The sequence below is a fragment of the Mustelus asterias genome, chromosome 26 (genome assembly GCF_964213995.1).
Source record: "Mustelus asterias chromosome 26, sMusAst1.hap1.1, whole genome shotgun sequence".
Lineage (NCBI taxonomy): Eukaryota > Metazoa > Chordata > Chondrichthyes > Carcharhiniformes > Triakidae > Mustelus > Mustelus asterias.
This window is the reverse complement of record NC_135826.1, coordinates 48,989,225-49,011,452: the sequence shown is the minus strand read 5'-3', so window position 1 is coordinate 49,011,452 and position 22,228 is coordinate 48,989,225. Positions and strand designations below refer to the sequence as shown.

General features: G+C 46.8%; 1 protein-coding gene across 2 annotated transcripts in view; it reads left to right on the top strand.

Moving 5' to 3' along the window:
* Nucleotides 1-22,228, top strand: part of LOC144479685 (ephrin-A5-like) — a 405,670-nt gene that overhangs the window by 339,138 nt on the left and 44,304 nt on the right. For both annotated transcript variants that reach the window (XM_078198702.1, XM_078198701.1), the window contains exon 2: nt 6,179-6,471. In XM_078198702.1, the coding sequence (XP_078054828.1) occupies nt 6,179-6,471 (293 nt within the window). The remainder of the gene's footprint in view (nt 1-6,178; nt 6,472-22,228) is intronic.

Here is a 22,228-nt window from a genome sequence, read left to right as displayed (position 1 = left end):
AAGGGTACCATTCTTAGCAGTGTAGAGGATCAGAAGGACCTTGGGGTCCGGGTCCATAGGACTCTTAAATCGGCCTCGCAGGTGGAGGATGCGGTCAAGAAGGCGTATGGCGTACTAGCCTTCATTAATCGAGGGATTGAGTTTAGGAGTCGGGAGATAATGCTGCAGCTTTATAGGACCCTGGTTAGACCCCACTTGGAGTACTGCGCGCAGTTCTGGTCACCTCATTACAGGAAAGATGTTGAAGCCATTGAAAGGGTGCAGAGGAGATTTACAAGGATGTTGCCTGGATTGGGGGCATGCCTTATGAGGATAGGTTGAGGGAGCTTGGTCTCTTCTCCCTGGAGAGACGAAGGATGAGAGGTGACCTGATAGAGGTTTACAAGATGTTGAGGGGTCTGGATAGGGTGGACTCTCAGAGGCTATTTCCAAGGGCTGAAATGGTTGCTACGAGAGGACACAGGTTTAAGGTGCTGGGGGGTAGGTACAGGGGGGATGTCAGGGGTAAGTTTTTCACTCAGAGGGTGGTGGGTGAGTGGAATCGGCTGACGTCGGTGGTGGTGGAGGCAAACTCGTTGGGGTCTTTTAAGAGACTTCTGGATGAGTACATGGGATTTAATGGGATTGAGGGCTATAGATAGGCCTAGAGGTGGGGATGTGATCGGCGCAACTTGTGGGCCGAAGGGCCTGTTTGTGCTGTGGCTTTCTATGTTCTATGTTCTATTAATAAGATGCAGAGGGATCCGGGCATCCTGGCGCATGAATCACAAAAGGCAGGTGCAGCAAGAAATTTGGAAAGCTTAATAGAATGTTATCATTTATTGTGAGGGGGAATTGAATATATAAGTAGGGAGGTCATGCTTCAATTGTGTAGGATATTGGTGAGACCACATCTGCAGTATTGTGTACAGGTATTGGTCTCCTTATTTAAGGAAAGATGTAAATGCGTTAGAAGCGGTTCAGAAAAGGTCTACCAGACCAATTTTCCCCATTTTCATCCCCATTTTCCTGCCTTCTCCCCTTAACGTTTGATCCCCTTACCAATCAAGAACCTCAACCCATTACCAATTAAAAATCTGTCTAACTCCTCCTTAAAATTTACTCACTGTCCCACCATCCACCACACTTTGGGGTAGCGAATTCCACAGATTCACACCCCTTTGGGAGAAGGTAGTTTCTCTTCTTCCAAACCAGCGCGTAAAATGTCTGATAACCAGGTGACGCCGCGACTCACCTGAAGGGCAAATGGTTTTGTTTATTTACTGGAAGTAAAGTTTTAAAAACCTGTTTTTTTTTCCTCGAGCTAAGGGAGAAAAGCACGCAGAGTTCTAATATCGTTCACATAGCGCATTATGCATTCGCGTATAGCTTATATCCTCCGGCCATGTGTTTGGAAACAAACGAGAGACGGTTTTGCCAAACAGTCACTCATAAAGACGGCTGCCTTTTAACATTAGCTGATTGCGAATGCTTTGTTTTGGTAAAAGCATCAGTGTGATATATTAAGACTCCATACCTGAAATCCCTAATGAGTCCTGTGCACTGTGCGCTGGGGTATTTCATCGGAAGAAATTAATTGAGCTTGATACAAAACATGCTCATATCCCGCAGCTGTCGCAGTGCCCACCCAGTATTTCCACCTGGTCTTTGGTCTACACCAGGAGAGTTTCGTCACGTCATTTATTCCGTTTTCAATCAGTTCGCTTCCGATATTGCCCTCCACATCTGGTGCTTGTTAATTGACTTTGATAAAAATAGCCACCTTGTGACCTCCAGGCCTTGAGCTTGCAAGGTGGAGCCATTTGCAACAACTGGTAACAGGGGGACTGGTGAATCACGACACCTGAACCACGCTGGGATGCGGTTTCCATGCCAGGAGCTGCTCAGAGGCAAAAACACTGCCCACGTCTTCAAGCTTAATAGACACTAAGCTATTAAATGGACCATATGCACTCCCAGAATGTGCGCATGATGTAATAATGTGTGCGTAACCTTGCCTAACTCTTTCCCCTCCATTCACCCCCTGGCTATTCTTTCATTTAACGCGGTTCATTCTATCTTTTCAATCACCTTTAGTCCCAACAGAAAAAGCAGTAAAATCTTCAATGAACAAACGCTTAAAGAGGCATCAGAGGCCTGGGGAATTTTATTTAATAGTGCGTTGCCCTTTCAAAGCACAAGGGACGCTTCCATAACTAGGTTCAGGTACACGCAGTCTAATAGACGGTCTTTATCTGGTACAGGCTGCTGAGTTTTACAGGTTAAGTTGAATCATCACCTGTGCAGTATCCGCTGTTGGAACAGCAGCTAGCATGATCCAATCAGCCTCGGTATTCCTCAGTTCGGGAAGTGTGGAAAAGGCCAGCTCAGGATGCCACTCATATAACCTATCATAAAATAGCACAGCACAGAAGGAAGTCATTCAGCCTATTGAGTCTGCGGCGGCTCACATGAAAATTAATCCATTTGATTTCATCCCCAGCTCTTTTCTAATCCCCTGGAATGTTTACTCCTTTAGTTCCCTTTTGACGGCCCCTATTAAATCTATACCCATCGCCCATCAGTCAGCGTACACTCATATTGCCACTTTTTGATCACTTACTGGTTATTAATCCATTATCCATCGGAAACAGTTTGTCCGTACTCTGTCAGATGATCCTTTGTGTGAGGAGGGAGTGTAATAACCAAGTTGGGAGGGAAATTATTAAAACCTCAGAAGTAATTGGCGGCACGGTGGCACAGTGGTTAGCACTTCTGCCTCACAATGCCAGGGACCCAGGTTCGATTCCAGCCTTGGGCGACTGTCTATGCGGAGTTTGCACATTCTCCCTATGTCTGCGTGGGTTTCCTCCTACAGTCCAGAGATGTGCAGGTTAGGTGGATTGGCCATGCTAAATTGCCCCTCAGTGTCCAAAGTAGGTTAGTGGATTAGTCATGGTAAATGCGCGGGTTTACAGGGATAGGGGTGGGGGGGTGGGCCTGGGTGGTATGGTCTTTCGGAGAGTCGATACAGACTCGATGGGCCAAGTGGCCTCTTTCTGCACTATGATTCTAAGTCATTGTTCAACACCTGACATTTGAACAAAACGGAATGGGAGAGAGGGAAGTCCTGTAGCCGCACACCATTCCAGGATTCTTCCCCATTCACATGTTCCAACTGTCATCCTTCTGGATCTCGATTACTGCTTTTCATTGCTTTGGAGGCTGATCCTACAGTCAGTACACGCCTGCTGTTTGAAACTCTCTCTCCCTATCTTTAATAGCCACCCCCCTCCTCCGCCACTCATTAGACAAGCATTTGGTCTCTCCCCATCAACTCCTTTACCTCCTGCTCAGTGTCCATCTCTTTTGCTAATTGTCTAATTTCAGGACAAGAGACACTAACAAATAACAAAACCCTTCTTCACTCCAACTTCTCGTATTAGCATCAAGGCCCCCCAGGTGCCATCCAGCAACATCCAGAGCAAAGCTGCCTCCCCGCTACCCAGAGACATGCTTCAGCCCAACCCGTCAAGCCCGTGTGACATTCTTGCCCTCTTCCCACACCAGCCATTCAGTGTCCCATGAGAGGTAGTGTTGTGAAGTGTTGTGAAGGAGACTGGTGTTTCCTTGGAGCCATACTGAGGTTGGACAAACTCTCACCACTCAAACGAGATCTTGGGAATTTGAAATGAGTCCCATTATTCTGCAGAGCCTTGAAGTAGAAGAAAAAAAGAACTTGCCTTCATCTAATGTTTAGTTTTTAAAAAAATGTATTTATTAGTGTCACAAGTAGGCTTACATTAACACAGCAATGAAGTTACTGTGAAAATCCGCTAGTCGCCACACTCCGTCGCCTGTTCGGGTACACTGAGGGAGTATTTAGCATGGCCAATGCACCTAACCAGCATAAAAGCAAATTACTGCGGATGCTGGAATCTGAAACCAAAAGAGAAAATGCTGGAAAATCTCAGCAGGCCTGACAGCATCTGTAAGGAGAGAAAAGAGCTGACGTTTCAAGTCCAGATGATCCTTTGTCAAAGCTTTGTTTTTCGGACTGTGGGAGGAAACTGGAGCACCCGGAGGAAACCCATGGGGGGAACGGGCAGATTCTGCACAGAGAGTGACCCAAATATATATATATATATATATATATATATATATATCGCAAGGGGGATAGAATATAAAAGCAGAGATGTCTTGATGCATCTGTACAGGGCATTGGTGAGGCCGCAGCTGGAATACTGTGTGCAGTATTGGTCCCCTTATTTGCGGAAGGATATATTGGCCTTAGAGGGAGTGCAGAGAAGGTTCACCAGGTTGATACCAGAGATAAGGGGTGTTGATTATGAGGAGAGACTGAGCAGATTGGGTTTGTACTCGTTGGAGTTTAGAAGGCTGAGGGGGGATCTTATAGAGACCTATAAGATAATGAAGGGGCTGGATAGGGTAGAGGTGGAGAGATTCTTTCCACTTAGAAAGGAAGCTAGAACTAGAGGGCTCAGCCTCAAAATAAAGGGGGGTCAGTTTAGGACAGAGTTGAGGAGGAACTTCTTCTCTCAGAGGGTGGTGAATCTCTGGAATTCTCTGCCCACTGAAGTGGTGGAGGCTACCTCGTTGAATATGTTTAAATCACAGATAGATGGATTCCTGATCGGTAAGGGAATTAGGGGTTATAGGGATCAGACGGGTAAGTGGAACTGATCCACTTCAGATCAGCCATGATCTTATTGAATGGCGGGGCAGGCTCGAGGGACTAGAAGGCCTACTCCTGCTTCTATTTCTTATGTTCTTATGACCCAAGGCAGGAATCGAACCCAGATCCCTATCGTTGTGAGGCAGCAGTGCTAACCACTGTGCGGCTATAATACTAGCATGATATTCAGATGTCCCAAAACACTTCAAAGCCAGTTAAGCGGTTTGTTGAAGTACAATCACCTGGCAGCCAATTTGCAGACTACTGGGTCCCACAAATAGCAAGGTGGTAATGTTGTTATCTATTTCAACGATGTTGGTTGGTTGATGAATATTAGCTTTGGGACAGCTCCCCAGCTCTGCGTCAAAGTCGTGCCATATGGGACCTTTTACACCTACCTTATTGGGCCTCAGTTTTGACATTGTGGCACTCCCTCAGTACTGCACTGGGAGATGTACTGCCAGGCGACTTTTTGCACTTGAGACTCTGGAGTGGGAATTGGACACATGACAGTCTGACTGAGAGGCAAGAATACAACCCACTGAACTAGGCCCAACGCTGTTCGGTAGAGATTTAGAATCATAGAATCATAGAATCCTACAGTGCAGAAAGAGGCATTCGGCCCATCGAGCCTGCACCAACCACAATCCCACCCAGGCCCTATCCACATATCCCTACATATTTACCCACTAACCCTTCTAACCTGTGCATCCCGGGACACTAAGGGGCAATTTTAGAATGGCCAATCAACCTAGCCCGCACATCTTTGGACTGTGGGAGGAAACCGGAGCACCCGGAGGAAACCCACGCAGACACGAGGAGAATGTGCAAACTCCACACAGACAGCGACCCGAGCCACTATTCAAACCCAGGTCCCTGGAGCTGTGAAGCAGCAGTGCTAACCACTGTGCTACCGTTGGGTCCATTGGGTCCAATGATTTGATTTGATTTGATTTATTATTGTCACATGTATTAACATACAGTGAAAAGTATTGTTTCTTGCATGCTATACAGACAAAACATACTGTTCATAGAGAAGGAAAGGAGAGAGTGCAGAATGTAGTGTTACAGTCATAGTTAGGGTGCAGAGAAAGATCAACTTAATGCGAGGTAGGTCCATTCAAAAGTCTGACAGCAGCAGGGAAGAAGCTGTTCTTGAGTCGGTTGGTACGTGACCTCAAAACTTTGTATCTTTTTCCTGAAGGAAGAAGGTGGAAGAGAGAATGTCCGGGATGCGTGGGGTCCTTAATTATGCCGGCTGCTTTGCCGAGGCAGTGGGAAGTGTAGACAGAGTCAATGGATGGGAGGCTGGTTTGCGTGATGGATTGGGCTACATTCACGACCTTTGTAGTTCCTTGCGGTCTTGGGCAGAGTCGGAGCCCATACCAAGCTGTGATATGGGAGGTCTGACAGACTCCATATCCTCGCAGCTTTATTTTTTTTAAATTGTGCAGTTTTTCATTCAATTTGTTCTGGTTGCTGAATTGTCTTTCTGAATTTTAGGTTTCACAGAGGGGACTATACAGTGGATGTCTGCATCAACGACTACCTTGACATCTACTGCCCTCACTACGATGACTCCGTTCCAGAGGAGAAGACAGAGAGCTACATTCTTTACATGGTGAATTTTGATGGCTACAGAAGCTGTGACCACAAGGACAATGGCTTCAAGCGCTGGGAATGCAATAGGCCGCGCACACCAAACGGCCCACTGAAGTTCTCCGAGAAGTTCCAGCTCTTCACGCCGTTTTCACTGGGCTTTGAGTTTCGACCTGGAAATGAGTATTATTACATATGTGAGTACTTGCCAAAAATACACCGCACGAGGTGGTTGAGCCTCCTTTGTTTCACGTCATCGGCTGCGGGTCAGACACAGTAAACCATAAACTGGTAAAATAAAGGGGCACATTACTGAGTTCAGGGAGGGCATCTGCAAGCAATTAGGCAGCATGGCGGCACAGTGGTTAGCACTGCTGCTTCACAGAGCCAGGGACCCGTAGCTCTGTGTGTGGAGTCTGCACATTCTCCCCGTGTCTGTGCAAGTTTCACCCGGCTGTTCCGGTTTCCTCCCTCAGGCCAAAGATGTGCAGGTTAGGTTGATTGGCCAGGCTAATTTTCCCCTTAGAGTCCCAAGAAATGTAGGTTAGGGGTTAAGGGAATTGGACAGGGGGTGTGCTCTGTCGAAGAGTTAGCGCAGACTTAATGGGCTGAATGGCCTCCTTCTGCACTGTAGGGATTCTATGATGATTTGAAAGTATAAATAAGGCCAGGAATAGTCTCGGGGTAATGTAGCAGAAGCAAAAATTCTGAAATCATTTAGGAGGAAGCTGGAGGCTTCAATAGGTTCCAATGAAATGTTGAGGGAGTTGGGCTGAATGGCCTCCTTCATCCACAATTAGTTTGGTGGTGAATTGGGAAGAGATTCAGTGGATGGATTTGAAATAAGTTTTTGTTGATATTTTCCCAACCCCCTTTTTCTACATTGCGATGTTTCTGCACTGATTTATACCCTCTCCAGGGTGTGGTCCATTAACCATGAACCCTCCACCGTCATTTTACTCAAACCAGCCTCCAGTGTGGGTTGAGTGTTGGTAGGCTACTGCACTATATTTGGGAGGGTGATAGAGGGTCATAAGTGACAGTCACTCCCTGGCTACCTACCTCCTGCTGGACCATCCATCTTGTGTGCATGCCGAGTAAGTGATTTTTAAAAAATTCATTTGTGGAACATGGGCGTCACTGGCTGGTCACCATTTATTGTCCATCCTTATTTGCCCGAGGGCAGTTGAGGGTCAACCACATTGCTGTGGCTTTGGAGTCACATGTAGGCCAGACCAGGTAAGGACAGCAGATTTCTTTCCCTAAAGGAGATTAGTGAATCAGATGGGGTTTTCCAACAATTGACAATGGTTCCATGATCATCAGTAATTCCAAATCTTTATTTTAATTGAATTCAAATTCAACAATCTGCAGTGGAAGGATTCGAGCCTGGGTCCCCAGAACATTAGTTGAGTTTCCAGATTAATAGTCTAGCGATAATACCACTGGGCCATCACCTTCCCCATGGTTTGTGCTGAGTTCCAACATGTCTTCTTCTATCGCTCAGTCTAATACCTTTCCCAGAACATCTAGGCACACTCAATGGGTCACTTTGAGCAGGGTACTGGAGGACCAGCTGGGCCTTTAGATCTGTACCACAGCATGAGAGATAAGGAGGGAGAGGTAGACAGAGCAAAGACAAAATGGCGGTCCAAGGCCTTATTCATTCAGTAGGGGATGTTTCCAATTGTGAGGCATTTTCTAGTCTTTGTTTAGAGTGAGACAATGCATTGTAAATGGAACTGCACTGTTCCTCTGACTGCCTTTTAAATCTCGCACAAGGCAGGCAGCCACATTGCTATAAATCTATAGCAAAACTCAGCTTGAGAACCCAAATAAATAAAAAGATAAGAGACTTTCTTGCCTACAGGCTGAAAGGTTGATCAAATAAAACAATTAAAGAGCGCGAATCCATGTATTCATTCGATTTTCCAGATACACTGGTAATAATTACTATTGATTATCCACTCTCCCCTTATTAGTAATCCAGGAATGTTTCAAACACTCATTTGGCTAGGTCCAAACCAGTTCCATCATTAAAGGAACCTGTTGGTGTGGTTAATCTTGGAATTTGTTAGCGGTTCTCTTGAAACCATAGTGCTTACATTAACTGAAAGCTTTCTGTCGATGAATAATTTGAATATGTTTGCCAAATGCTGCCAGATCATTTTCAGATTAATCCTCTGTTACAAAAGCTTCTCTCCCCGCTCTGGGAGAGAGGAGAATGTTTCAAAGCAGATACCTCATAGAACAAAGAAAAGTACAGCACAGGAACAGGCCCTTCGGCCATCCAAGCCTGCGCCGATCATGATGCCTGCCTAAACTAAAATTGTATGCACTTACGGAGTGCGTATCCTTCCATTCCCATCCTATTCATGTATTTGCCTAGTAAATGTCGCTATCGTACCTCAGTCAATCAAATTCCTCAATCATTTGGGTCCTCCGGTTGTGAGGACTGAGAGGCAGGTGGGATGGCGGTGGGAAGTGGGGGTTGTGGGGGGTGCAGGTGTGGATGGGGAATAACACAGGGAGAGGGAGAAAGGCAGAAGGAATGAGCAGAGGCGTGAGGAGAGGCGGAGGGTCTTGAGTTGGGTAGGGAGAGGGAAGTGAAGGAGGGGGAGTTTGTATGTTATGAGGATTGGGAGGGAGAGGGATGACTGGGGGAAGTGGAGGAGGAGTTGAGTGGGGAATGGGGAATAGGGCAGCGGATGAAGGAGTTGAGGGGGAGGGAAGAATGTGGACGGAGTTAAAGAAGAGGAGGGGTGGTTTGGGACGGAGTGTGAGGGTGAGGGGAAAACTGAGGGGGGGATGGAACTAGGTAGATGATATGTGGCAGTGGGAAGTGGTAGAGAGGTCAATGGGATATGGAGGGAGAACTGCCAAGACAGTTCGCTCATTTCAATCTCCACAGTGTCTGATAATTATTGATTCCACTCAAAAGACAACAGTCTTTTCCAACTTTATTGATTTCAGTTGTGGAAAGTGAAGATTTAAAATTAACCGAGATTATGAATTTCAAAGTGAACATACTCCATCTTTCTTTTTCCCTCCCTCACTCCAATAGTCGGTTTCCATTAGTGAGAGAGACTCGGATCCGAGGGCACAGCCTCAGAATAAATACCCTTTAGAACCGAGATGAGGAGAAATTTCTTCAGCCAGAGGGTGGTTAATCTATGGAATTCATGGTCACAGAAGGCTGTGGGGACTAGTTCATTGAGTGTATTTAAGACAAAGATAGATAGGTTCTTGATTGGTAAGGGGATCCAAGGATTTGGAGAAAAGGGGGGAGTTTGGGGTTGAGAAGCATATCAGCCAAGATCGAATGGCAGAGCAGACTCGATGGGCTGAATGGTCTAATTGCCCTCCTATATCTTACAGACGTATGGTCATAGGCTCTCTTCCTTCCTCTACTTTTTTCAATGTAATGTTGGGAGCAGGTAGCTTTGCTGATCATAGAATCCCTACAGTACAGAAGGAGGCCATTTGACCCATCAAGTCTGTGCTGACCACAATCCGACCCAGGCCCTATTCCCTTAACTCCATGGATTTACCCTGCTAATCCCCCGGACACTAAGGGGCAATTTATCATGGCCAATCAACCTAACCTGCACATCTTTGGAGTGTGGGAGGAAACCGGAACACCCGGAGGAAACCCACGCAGACACGGGGAGAATGTGCAAATTCCACACAGACAGTGACCCGAGGCTGGAATTGAACCCGAGACCTTAGTGCTGTGAGGCAGCAGTGCTAACCACTGTGTCACCGTGCCACCCACATGATGATTTCTTTCTCCTGAGAATGCTCACAGGAGCATCCAGCGGAATAATCTTTCATCCCTGGAGAGTCCAGGAGAAGCCTGAAGGGCTGACAACTTGAGCATGACAACTCTCTCCCCCACCGCACCCTCCAGTCTCTGAATGTGTCCTGGCGGCCAAATTCTGGGCAGAAAGGGAGAGGGAGAGATCATATCAGGATCATCCTACACATAATGATATTGTGGAGCAGTGATATCATGAGGTGTGACTGAATGGAAGGACTCCTTAATTGAAGCACTTACCATCATTCAGTGAAGTTCCTGACTTTGTTCAGTGGTAACTTGATTGCCTAAAGGCAATCTTCATGTCTATGCTTCTGGCTTTGCAGTTAATCCAATCTTAGGCACGTACATTTAGGTTTCAGATGTTGTCATCTATGCCATTAGTTGCAGCACCAGCTATCAGCTAGAAATTTAAGTATTGTCATAACACACACAAGGCCTGATAATTAAAGTGAGGAGTCAGAGCTTGTCAAAATGCTACAACAGAAGTACAATATTACATCAGATTTTTTTAGAGTGGTAATCTTGCATTCACGAGGGCAAGCACTTATTGCTATGGCGATGCAAAATAATGCAGACATTTGAATTGTAGATTTCAGTCTGAACAACTCATGGTATAAACTTCAGGGACATTCTGGTGTATTAAATCGTCATGTTAAAAGAAGGCTGCATTGAGTTAACTGAGGTATCTGCTGGCATTGATCTTGTTCTCCTATTCTAGACAGGGACAGTGAAGGAACATAAAGGTTCTCACTGCTGTTATCTATCAATAACTGGTGGAGTGTAAATTGAGATACAGAGGAGGAAATGACAGGATTAGACCCAACTGTAGTGCCGTCATTGGTTGAATATCTTTCCACTTTGGCTGACAGGTGAAGAATACCCACTTGAGTAAGGCCCAGGGATGTTCCTGGTCTAAGGAGTTGCAGTTCCATAACAGAAGGCAACACTTCCAGTTGGAGAGGGGAAGGATGAGGAGGCATACACACTCAAAACACGCAATACACCACGTATGCACCGTATAATACAGACACACAAACATCACAGGCGGCAGGGTGGCACAGTGGTTAGCATTGTTGCCTCACAGTGCCAAGGACCAATGTTCGATTCCAGCCTTGGATGTCTGTTTGTGCGGAGTCTGCACATTCCCCTTGACTTTCCTCCGGATGCTCCAGTTTCCTCCCATATTCCAAAGATGTGGATTTGTCATGCTAAATTGCCCCTTAATAAGCTTTCACTGCACTCCCTCTATAGCAAGAACATCCTTCCTCAAGTAGCAACTCAAAGAATTTAAAGTAAGTTAATAAATCTGGAATAAATTCTAGCCTCATTAAAAATGACCAAAGCTGTCTGGCTCATTCGTGTCCTTAGGGAAGGGAATCTGCTGTACTCTCCTAGTCTGGTCTATATCTGATTGTGAATTATATGGTTGACTCTGAGATGCCACTTTGCTATTGACAGTTCATCGCCACTTGCTCCAGGGCAATAAGGACGCAGTGTAAATATTGATGATTAATACATGAAAGTGTTAACAGAAAAGGTATCCTGGCCTTGCTCTCAGCTGTTTCCTGGAGCAAGGTGGCAGACAGGGGCGGCACGGTGGCACAGTGGTTAGCACTGTTGTCTCACAGCGCCAGGGACCCGGATTCAATTCTGGCCTTGGGTCACTGTCTGTGTGGAGTTTGCACATTCTCCCCGTGTCTGCGTGGGTTTCTTCCGGGTGCTCCGGTTTCCTCCCACAGTCCAAAGATGTGCGGGTTAAGTTCATTGGCCATGCTAAATTGACCCTATTGTCAGGGGATTAGCAGTGTAAATGTGTGGGTTTACGGGAATAGGGCCTGGGTGGGATTGTGGTCGATGCAGACTCGAAGGGCCGACCGGTTTCCTTCTGCACTCGAGAGATTCTATGATTCCTGGAAACTCTAGAATCATTCTGGAGGCTTGGCAACTCAGGTTGGGATATCCTAACCTTCCGATCCCAAAATTCACAGCTTAAAAAAGCAAGTTGATCAACTTATCCACAAAAAATAGACTGTAAGTAAATCAGAAGAGAAAAAATAAAATGCAGCGTCGAAACGTAGTGTGCCCATAAAAATGTTAAAAACAATGATAAGACAATGGCAGCCAGCCAGAAACTGACAATGCAATAAAATTCTTTGTCTTGGATTTGGAGAATTCATGAAAATCCTCACGTTAAGTGTCAAAATTAGCATTCGGGTCAGGCTGAACTTGAGAAATTACATCTTATTTGCCTTCCATGAAAGTTTCATTAGAACAAGGCTGCAAGGAAGAAAAATATCTGTCCCTTTTCCTCCAGAAACCAAACTCCATTAACCTCGAAAGCCCAGAGCTACGCTGGTTTTCTGAAAGTAGTTGCCAATGTTAGCATTTTGTGTCTTTGTTAACTGTTCTCCATTGAGGTAAACTGTTGTTTCAAGGGCGGCACGGTAGCACAGTGGTTAAGGGCGGCACGGTAGCACAGTGGTTAAGGGCGGCACGGTAGCACAGTGGTTAGCACTGCTGCTTCACAGCTCCAGGGTCCCGGGTTCGATTCCCGGCTCGGGTCACTGTCTGTGTGGAGTTTGCACATTCTCCTTGTGTCTGCGTGGGTTTCCTCCGGGTGCGCCGGTTTCCTCCCACAGTCCAAAGATGTGCGGGTTAGGTTGATTGGCCAGGTTAAAAAAATTGCCCCTTAGAGTCCTGGGATGTGTAGGTTAGAGGGATTAGCGGGTAAAGTATGTGGGGGTAGGACCTGGGTGGGATTGTGGTCGGTGCAGACTCGATGGGCCGAATGGCCTCCTTCTGCACTGTAGGGTTTCTATGATTTCTATGATTATTATCGCACTTGACTTCAAAACGTAAAACAAAATCTCTTTATGGGCGGCACGGTGGCGCAGTGGTTAGCACTGCTGCCTCACAGTGCCAGGGACCCAGGTTCAATTCCGACCTTGGGTGACTGTGTGGAGTTTGCACGTTCTCCCCGTGTCTGTGTTGGTTTTCTCCAGGTGCTCCGGTTTCCTCCCACAGTCCAAAGATGTGCAGGTTAGGTTGATCGGCCATGATAAATTGTCCCTTAGTGTCAGGGGGACCTTCCCATAGCGTATAGTTCATTCTATTCCCAGAATGAAATACACACTTACCCGAGGAACCATTTTTGAGGAAATTGGTGGAAAGATTTAAGGAACGCTGGGCAGGATATCCTGGCCCCTTCCATATGAGGGGTTATGGGAATGGGACCTAGGGGAGATTGTTGTCGGTGCAGGCTCGATGAGCCAAACGGCCTCATTCTGCACTGTAGATTTTATGGTTGAATGCCAAACTATCGCCGAGACTTTTCGGCATTGTCACAACGGTGTTTCCTGCAGCTGATGTGGCGATCCATTCAAACCCCCATTGCCTTTGTCAGGACCGGAAGATCCCGCCAGTGGAAGGGGCCAGGATATCCTGCCCGGCGTTCCTCAAATCTTCCACCAAACTCCTCAAAAGTGGTTCCTTGGGTAAGTGTATGTGTCAATCTGGAACTGACATGAGGTGTATGCTGCGGGAAGGTCTCAGGGTTAGTTCAGAGTTGGCTGATCCAAGGTGAACGGTGATTGTGTGTTACGGCAATGACAACTAGCATTCATAAAGAGTTAGCGCTTAGAGGGAAACTGGAGGCATGTCTGCCAATAATGGAATGATTATAATCGGGGATCATAGAATTACTGTACAGAAGGAGGCCATTCAGTGGCTGATGTCTGTGCAGGATGTGCAAGAGTCCAGAATTGGAACAGTGCAGTGATAAGGGTCGGATTCAACTGACTTAGTATGCCCAAAAAATGGGGGAAAATCTCCCATTTTCTCACTCATGAACAACAACAATCTGCATTTCTATAACATCTCTCATGCAGTAAAATATCACAAGCCACAGTAAGACCGTCACACAAGGCTGGAACTGATCTCCAGCACTCTGTGCTTCACAGAATCCGCTGGGGTATTCACGCCAGTTCGGGAGGAGCGCGTCCTAATCTCACCCAAGAGGCTAGCATTGGCATGCTGAGCAGGACTGGAGCACCCAGTCTGGAGCATGCCATCTGTCAGTAGGGAGATCAGCGCATGCGCACTGGCCACCTTCCCTACCCCCCACCATCACTGGCCTCCATATTACCAGCCTCCCAATGTCTTTACCAATGCCCCCAACCTGATCGCTGGCTTCCCCAACACCCGCCAGCCCCGACCTCCCACAATCGCCAGCTTCCCCAACCTCCCCCCTGGGCCAGCTCTCCGGACCATCCCCAACACCCCACCATCCCACCAGGACCAGCCCCAATTGCCCCTCTCCCACCCTCCTTCCATCACTGATCAGCCCCAGCCCTTCAAGTCCCACCCCCTCGGCACTGACTGTTGCTCAATGGGCAGTGCCAGGATGCCCAGTGGGCAGTGCCAGAGTGCCAGGCTGGCAGCACCTGGCTGGCACTGCCCAAGTGGCACCCCCTGTCATCGACTGACCGGGGTGGGCCTTAATGCCCTCCGTCCCCACCAGCGAGGCCACCACACAAAGTCCCTGTTGATGGGAATCAGCTTTAATCCCTGCTGGTGGGATCCTCTCCCGATGGGGGGGGGGTGGGGGGAACATTCGCAAACCCGGACAATAATGGCCAGTCCTCATTGGTGACATTCTTGAATTTAAACATTGTAATCAGCCTCACACTGATTTCCGACGCGAGGCTGATTACCTTTAAAAAAAATGGCCTGCCAAATCATAGATTCATAGAATCCCTACAGTGCAGAAGGAGGCCATTTGGCCCATTAAGTCTGCACTGACCACAATCCCACCCAGGTCCTATCCCTGTAGCCCCACGTATTTACCCTGCTAGTCCCTCTGACATTAAGGGGAAATTTACCATGGCCAATCCACTTAACCAGCACGCCTTTGGACTGTGGGAGGAAACTGGAGCACCCGGAGGAAACCCACACAGACATGGGGAGAACGTGCAGACTCCACACAGACAGTGATCCAAGCCGGGAATCGAACCTGAGTCCCTGGTGCTGTGAGGCAGCAGTGCTAACCACTGTGACACCGTGTTGCCCATTTGCCCAAAGTTGCGATTGGCTGGACATCAGTCGCGAATCCCGCCATAGGCCCCCTGCTGACATTTCCCAGCCCACTGCGCTACTTGAGCAGCACAACAGACCGGGAAAAACGGGCCTCACTTCTGAAATTCAGCTCTTTCGCCCATGTTTGGACCAAGGCTGTAATAAGGTCTGGAGCCCAGTAGCCCTGATGAAACCCAAATTGAACATTGGCAAGCAAGTTATTAAAGTAAAGTAAAATTTATTTATTCGTCACAAGTAAGCTTACATTAACACTGCAATGAAGTTACTGTGAAATTCCCCAGTGTACCTGTTCGGGTACACTGAGGGAGAATTTAGCATGGCCAATGCACCTAACCAGCACGTCTTTCAGACTGTGGGAGGAAACCCACCCAGACACGGGGAGAACGTGCAGTCTCCGCACAGACAGTGGCCCAAGCCGGGAATTGAATCCGGCTCCCTGGCGCTGTGAGGCAGCAGCGCTAACCACTGTGCCATCGCGCCGCCGGGCAATTGCTGGGTAAGTGCTGCTCGAAAGCACCCCCGGGGACAACTTCCCCGATAATCGAGAGGGGACTGATGGGATGGAAATTGGCCAGATTGAATTTACTCTGCTTTCTGTGGGCAGGCCATCCTGGGCAATGTTCCATGCCATTCGATAGTTGCCAGCCTGTAGCCGTGGTAAGCCAGCTTGGCTCAGGGACAAGTAGAGGCTAGAAATGAGGCACTTTGAGTTTGTCATCACTGGACATCACCAGTGATGTTGAATTCTTCTCAGCTGATTATAAATTCCCAAGAGCTGGGAAAGCCATATTGGAAAATCACCAGCTGCGGAGAGAGAAAAGAAAACCTCTAGTGCTGATAGAGTTGGATTTATCTCTGGCCGATCCTGTCTTCTCTTTAATAAAGTCAGCCTGTCACATCTTCTTCTCTGAATGCTTGAAATGCAATCCCACAATGGTCTGTAGATGATAACGATAGTTTAAATACCTCTGCTGTATGCCTCAGGTGAGGAACATGATCCCGACCCCACGGTGTGCCGACGATAAGTATTCCACTGTTTACCTTAAGCAGCATTCTGACTAGCTGTCTGCTAGTGTTACAATGAATGCTCTTCATAAATAACATGTGATTTATTGTGTTCCTTGTCTTCTGACATTGTTAAGAACAAGATATATACAATCGTCTTCAGGGAGTTTATTGAAGGGGTTTGAATAGAGAGCAGAGTGGAAAATGAGCCAAGCTTGCTAACTGCCCTTTAAAAAACAAATCCCGGCTTCCTACGCAGCCAGTCAGGGGTGGACATTATGTTTTCAGCAATAAATTCCCTGCCTAGTTTGTAGCCCAGTGATTTATTTCAATGTCTCTTCCTCCCTTACGTAAAACCCTTGAAAAACATCTCAAAAACAGTTGTGTTCGAGTAGAGTAGCACGGTGGCACAGTGGTTAGCACTGCTGCCTCACAGTGCCAGGGACCCGGGTTCAATTCCAGCTTTGGGTCATCCTGGCTTAGGTCACTGTCTGTGTGGGAGTTTGCACATTCCCCCCGTGTCTTCGTGGGTTTCCTCTGGATGCTCCAGTTTCCTCCCACAGTCTGAATGACGTGCTGGTTAGGTGTATTGGCCATGCTAAATTACCCCTCAGTGTACCCGAACAGGTGCCGGAGTGTGGCAACTAGGGGATTTTCACATTGCAGTGTTAATGTAAGCCTAATTGTGACACTAATAAATAAACTTGAAACTCTGAAATGGAGGGAAAATTCCTGTCCCATCCATTCCAAAACAAATGATTACAAATTTTTCAGTCGTCAACATTTAATTTTAAAGTCACATAGCAGATTAACTTTAGGAAATGATGGAATTACTCTTAGTGGGAAGGATGATGTGATGACTCATGGCCACAATCTGGTCATTCCTTATCTTCCACTCAGAGAGTATCTGATCGCCGCATCCATTCTCTGTGTGGATTCGGTTGACTGCTGTCCATTGTCATCGAGGGAGACTGATCCCAGGGAATTCTGCTATTGGGTTAATGGTGGGGTTTTGTTTTCTTAAATTTTACAAAGCATCCCACAATTCCATCTGTCGGGATGATGGGCTGATACCAACTGATGTATATAAGCTAATGGCAGGTATGGGGGAGGCGGTGACCTAGTGGTATTATCGCCAGACTATTCATCCAGAAAATCAGATAATGTGCTGAGGACCCGGATTCAAATCCCACCACAGCGGATGTTGGAATTTGATTGAATGCAATAAAAAATATCTGGAACTAAAAATCTACTGATGACTATGAAACCATTGTCGATTGTCAGAAAAACCCATCTGGTTCACTAATGTCCTTTAGGGAAGGAAATCTGCTATCCTTACCCGGTCTGGCCTACATGTGACTCCAGAGCCATAGCAACGTGGTTGACTCTCAACTGCCCTTTGAAATGGCCTGGCAAACCACTCAATAAAGGGATGGGCAATAAATGCTGGCCAGCCAGCGACTCCCATGTCTCACAAATGAATAAAACATGATTTTAAGTGAACAAAGAACAAAGAAAATTACAGCACAGGAACAGGCCCTCCAAGCCTGCACCGACCATGCTGCCCGACATAACAAAAACCCCTATCATTCCAGGGACCATAACCCCCTATTCATGTATTGTCAAGACGCCCCTTAAAAGTCACTACCATATCCACTTCCACTACGTCCCCCGGCAACGGGTTCCAGGCACCCAACACCCTCTGTGTAAAAAATCTGCCTCGTACATCTCCTTTCAACCTTGTCCCTCACACCTTAAACCTGTCCCCCCCTAGTAATTGACTCTTCCACCCTGGGAAAAAGCTTCTGACTATCCACTCTGTCCATGCCTCTCATAACCTTGTAGATTTCTACCAGGTCGCCTCTCAACCTCTGTCATTCCAGTGAGAACAAACCAAGTTTCTTCAACCTCTCCTCGTAGCTGATGCCCTCCATACCAGGCAACATCCTGGTATATCTTTTCTGCACCCTCTCCAAAGCCTCCACATCTTTCTGGTAGTGTGGCGACCAGAATTGAACACTATATTCCAAGTGCGGCCTAACTTAAGGTTCTATAAAGCTGCAACATGACTTGCCAATTTTTAACCTCATGCCCCAGCCGATGAAGGCAAGCATGCCGTATGTCTTCTTGACTACCTTCTCCACCTGCGTTGCCACTTTCAGTGACCTGTGTACCTGTACACCCAGATCCCTTTGCCTATCAATACTCATAAGGGTTCTGCCATTTACTGTATATTTCCTATCTATATTAGACTTTCCAAAATGCATTATCTCACATTTGTCCGGATTAAACTCCTCCTGCCATTTCTCTGCCTAAGTCTCCAACCGATCTATGTCCTGCTGTATCCTCTGATGGTCCTCATCACTATCCGCAAATCCACCAAGCTTTGTGTCATCCGCAAGTGCTGCCCTTTTACACATGCAGAGGTCAGTTTTGCTCAAGTCTTTTCCCATCTCATGGAGAAATCTGGCTTCAGGGCAATATAAGACAGCAGCCTCCGAGACGGAGGGCACTTAAATGCCACTGACATTGTCCTGGTGGTGTTGTTTAGTGGCAGATCCACAACTTAGCTCTGATTCACTGCTGGTAGAAGTGTCAGCGTCTCAGTTAAAGTGGAAGGTCAGGTGAATTGGAAAGGTGCGATACCCTCAAGCTAATGACAAACCTCTCTCCCTCTCCTCCCCCTCCACAACTTCGGTGATCTTAATTGGAGCAAAAAGAAGCTGTACGAGAATGTTAACTGCTCAAAGCTGTCCCATGCTAATGCCAGGAAGATGAGATAAAGCAAAGGTCAGTTTAAACCCTTTCATTTTCTTTCAGCTTCTAAGTAATCTGTAGCTGATTGAAATTTGAAAAGGTTTTGTCAAATTATCTGCCCTCTTTAACTCCTCGATTTGATATGTTCTACTTATTGCCAAATTTTCCAATTTAAATGGCTCCCTTCAATGCAGATGAGTTATTGAAATTTCAGCCCTGTTATCATTGTGGTTCCATATTGAAGGTTATTGACTCAAGTCCGTCTCTTAAATATTGTGATTTACTCATACTCAGTTTCTGCTGTGGTAATAACTAGATTGACTACAGAGACTCCACTCATCTGTCTGTGTGGAGTTTGCACATTCTCCCCGTGTCTGCGTGGAATTCCTCCGGGTGCTCCGGTTTCCTCCCACAGTCCAATGATGTGCAGGTTAGGTTGATTGGCCATGCTAAAGGGAATTAGCAGGGTAAATACATGGAGTTACGGGGGTAGGGCCTGGGTGGGATTGTTGGCAGTGTAGACTCGATGGGATGAATGGCCTCCTTCTGCACTGTAGGGTTTCAATGATTCTATGACACTCATCTAGTTGTAAGGGCGGCATCTGTTGTTGTGTTTTCTCAGCTGGGCGCAGTCCTGGCACTGGTCACCACTCATGATGGCACTGCTAAGTCTGAAATGCTGCCAGCCTTCTAATTGGCTGGCAGCTCCTGGAGGCGGGCTCTCATCCTTTAAAGGGACAAGAGCTCTGATGCTGACTGATTAGTTGCCGCATGGTACAAGTTGCAGCAGGGGACCCCCAAATGGCCTTGAAGGCCCAGCATCAGAGCAGCTGCCACAGTGACCCATTTCAGCTTTGTAGTTCGCAAGTCCACTTCCCTTCAGTGGCCAGTAGCCTTCACCCAAAGTTCTTCGACACGGTGGCATAGTGGTTAGCACTGCTGCCTCACAGCGCCAAGGACCCAGGTTCAGCTCCGGCCTCAGGTCACCTTCAGTGCGGAGACTGCACGTTCTCGGCACAACATCGTGGGCCGAAGGGCCTGTTCTGTGCTGTACTGTTCTATGTTCTCCCCGTGTCTGTGTGGGTTTCCTTCGGGTGCTCCGGTTTCCTACCACACTCCAAACATGTGCGGGTTAGGTGGATTGGCCATGCTAAATTGTCCCTTAGTGTCAGGGAATTAGCAGGGTAAATACATGGAGTTATGAGTTCAGGGCCTGGGTGGGATTATTGTTGGTGCAGGATCAATGGGCCGAATGGTTTCCTTCTCCACTGTACTGATTCTATGATTCTGGAGTGGCTTTTAGAACAGGAATGCCTAACTCTCAATCCCAGTCCCGATCCAAATTTCCTGTGCTCTGATTTTGAACTAATCTTTCCCACCCAGAGCCACACATAATAAGTTGTTAAGAAAAACTGGTTTACCTGTGAAAATCCTCACAGTAAAACAGTCATAGAGTCATAGACGTTAACAGCATGGAAACAGGCCCTTCGGCCCAACTTGTCCATGCTGCCCAGTTTTTATCACTAAGCTAATCCCAATTGCCCACATTTGGCCCATATCCCTCTATATAAATTACCAATGTAAATGCTATTTTAAAAGACAAAATTGTACCCGCCCCAACTACTGCCTCTAGCAACTCATTCCAGGCACTGACCACTCTCTGAGTGAAAGAATTGCCCCTTCTGACCCTTTTGTATCTCTCCCCTTTCACCTTAAACCTATGCTCTCTAGTTTTAGACTCCCCTACCTTTGGGAAAAAGGTGTTGACTATCTACCTTATCTATGCCCCTCATTATTTTATAGACCTCTATAAGATCACCCCTAAGCCTCCTACGTTCTGGGGAAACAAGTCCCAGTCGAGAGGGAAATGGTAGGAAGTAAGAAGCGTCTTGTTCTTTGCTGCCACCTTTCTTACTGGCAGTGCTCCAACCTAATCCCCACCTCATTCCTCCACTACCCAGCTCCTGGTCCCCACAGTGCTGCTCTCCCCCTGCACTTGGCTCCTGTCTCAGGCATGTATTATCCAGTAGAGTTTTCTCCACATGGCGTACAGGGAGAAACTAATTTTGTTTGAGCTGAAATATCCAAATGTCACTGTTTAATAAATTAACATTTCATATTCCAATGAAAAGATAAACAGACCTCTTACCTTTCCAGAAATGAGATTTGAAGCTGCAGTGTAATCATCCAGAATGTTTTATTTAGCAATTACTTGCAAAAGATGTGCTCATTAACAAGATCTGGAAAATCAACAGGAACATAGATCGCCCCTTATGATTTGTTGATATCTCCTCCTAACTAGGCAACTCATGTCTCTGAGTAATTATGGAAGCATTGCAGCACGGGGGGGGGGGGGGGGGGGGGGGGGCTATTCAGCCCATCGTGTTAGAGCCAATCCTTTGAACTTGCAATCTAATTAGCCCCAGTCCCTTTCCCTCTCCTCATAACCCTGCATATTGGCTATCAATATTAGCCAATTGAGGCCATTTGTCATGATCCAGGTTGCTCCATTTATCTATATTAGCTTGTCTGACTGATAGAAAAAAAATAGTCCAAAAGTAACCATGCACCACAGTTTCTATCCCTTAGCCAATTCTGTATTCATATTGTCACTGCCGCTTTTTTACCTTGGTTCCAATTTTGCTAATAAATCTAATACCATAATGCCTTGTGAAAGTCCATATCAACAACATCAACTGTGCTGCCCCCCCATCTATCCTTCCTGTTACCTCCTACAAAAATCACATCAATTTGATCAAAACATGATTCCAAAGATTCAAAAGATGTGCAGGTTAGGTGGATTGGTCGTGATAAATTGCCCCTATGTCCAAAGATATGTAGGTTATGAGAATTAGCCATGGGAAATGTGTGGGGTTATGGGGATAGGGCGGGGAAAGGGGCGTGGGTAAGATACTCTGTCAGAGAGTTAGTGCAGACGCAATGGGCCAAACGGCCACTTCTGCACTTGTAGGAATTCAATGATTCTATGATTCACCTCTGTGCTGGATTTTCCTTCATTGGTCCATGCTTGCCCAAGTGGCTGCTAATTTTCTCCCATATCATTGTTTCTGAAAACCTCAGCATACACAATGTTAAACTGACTGGCTTCTAATTGCCAAATTTATCATCTTCTTCCTTTGGGCAAGGACATTTGCATGCCCTCACTCCCATGGCAATACCCCTTTTCCGAGGAGGATTGGAAGATTGTGGTCTGCAGGTACAATTTGTACTCATACTCCCCTTGGATGGGGTTCGATTCCAGCCTTGAGTCATTGTCT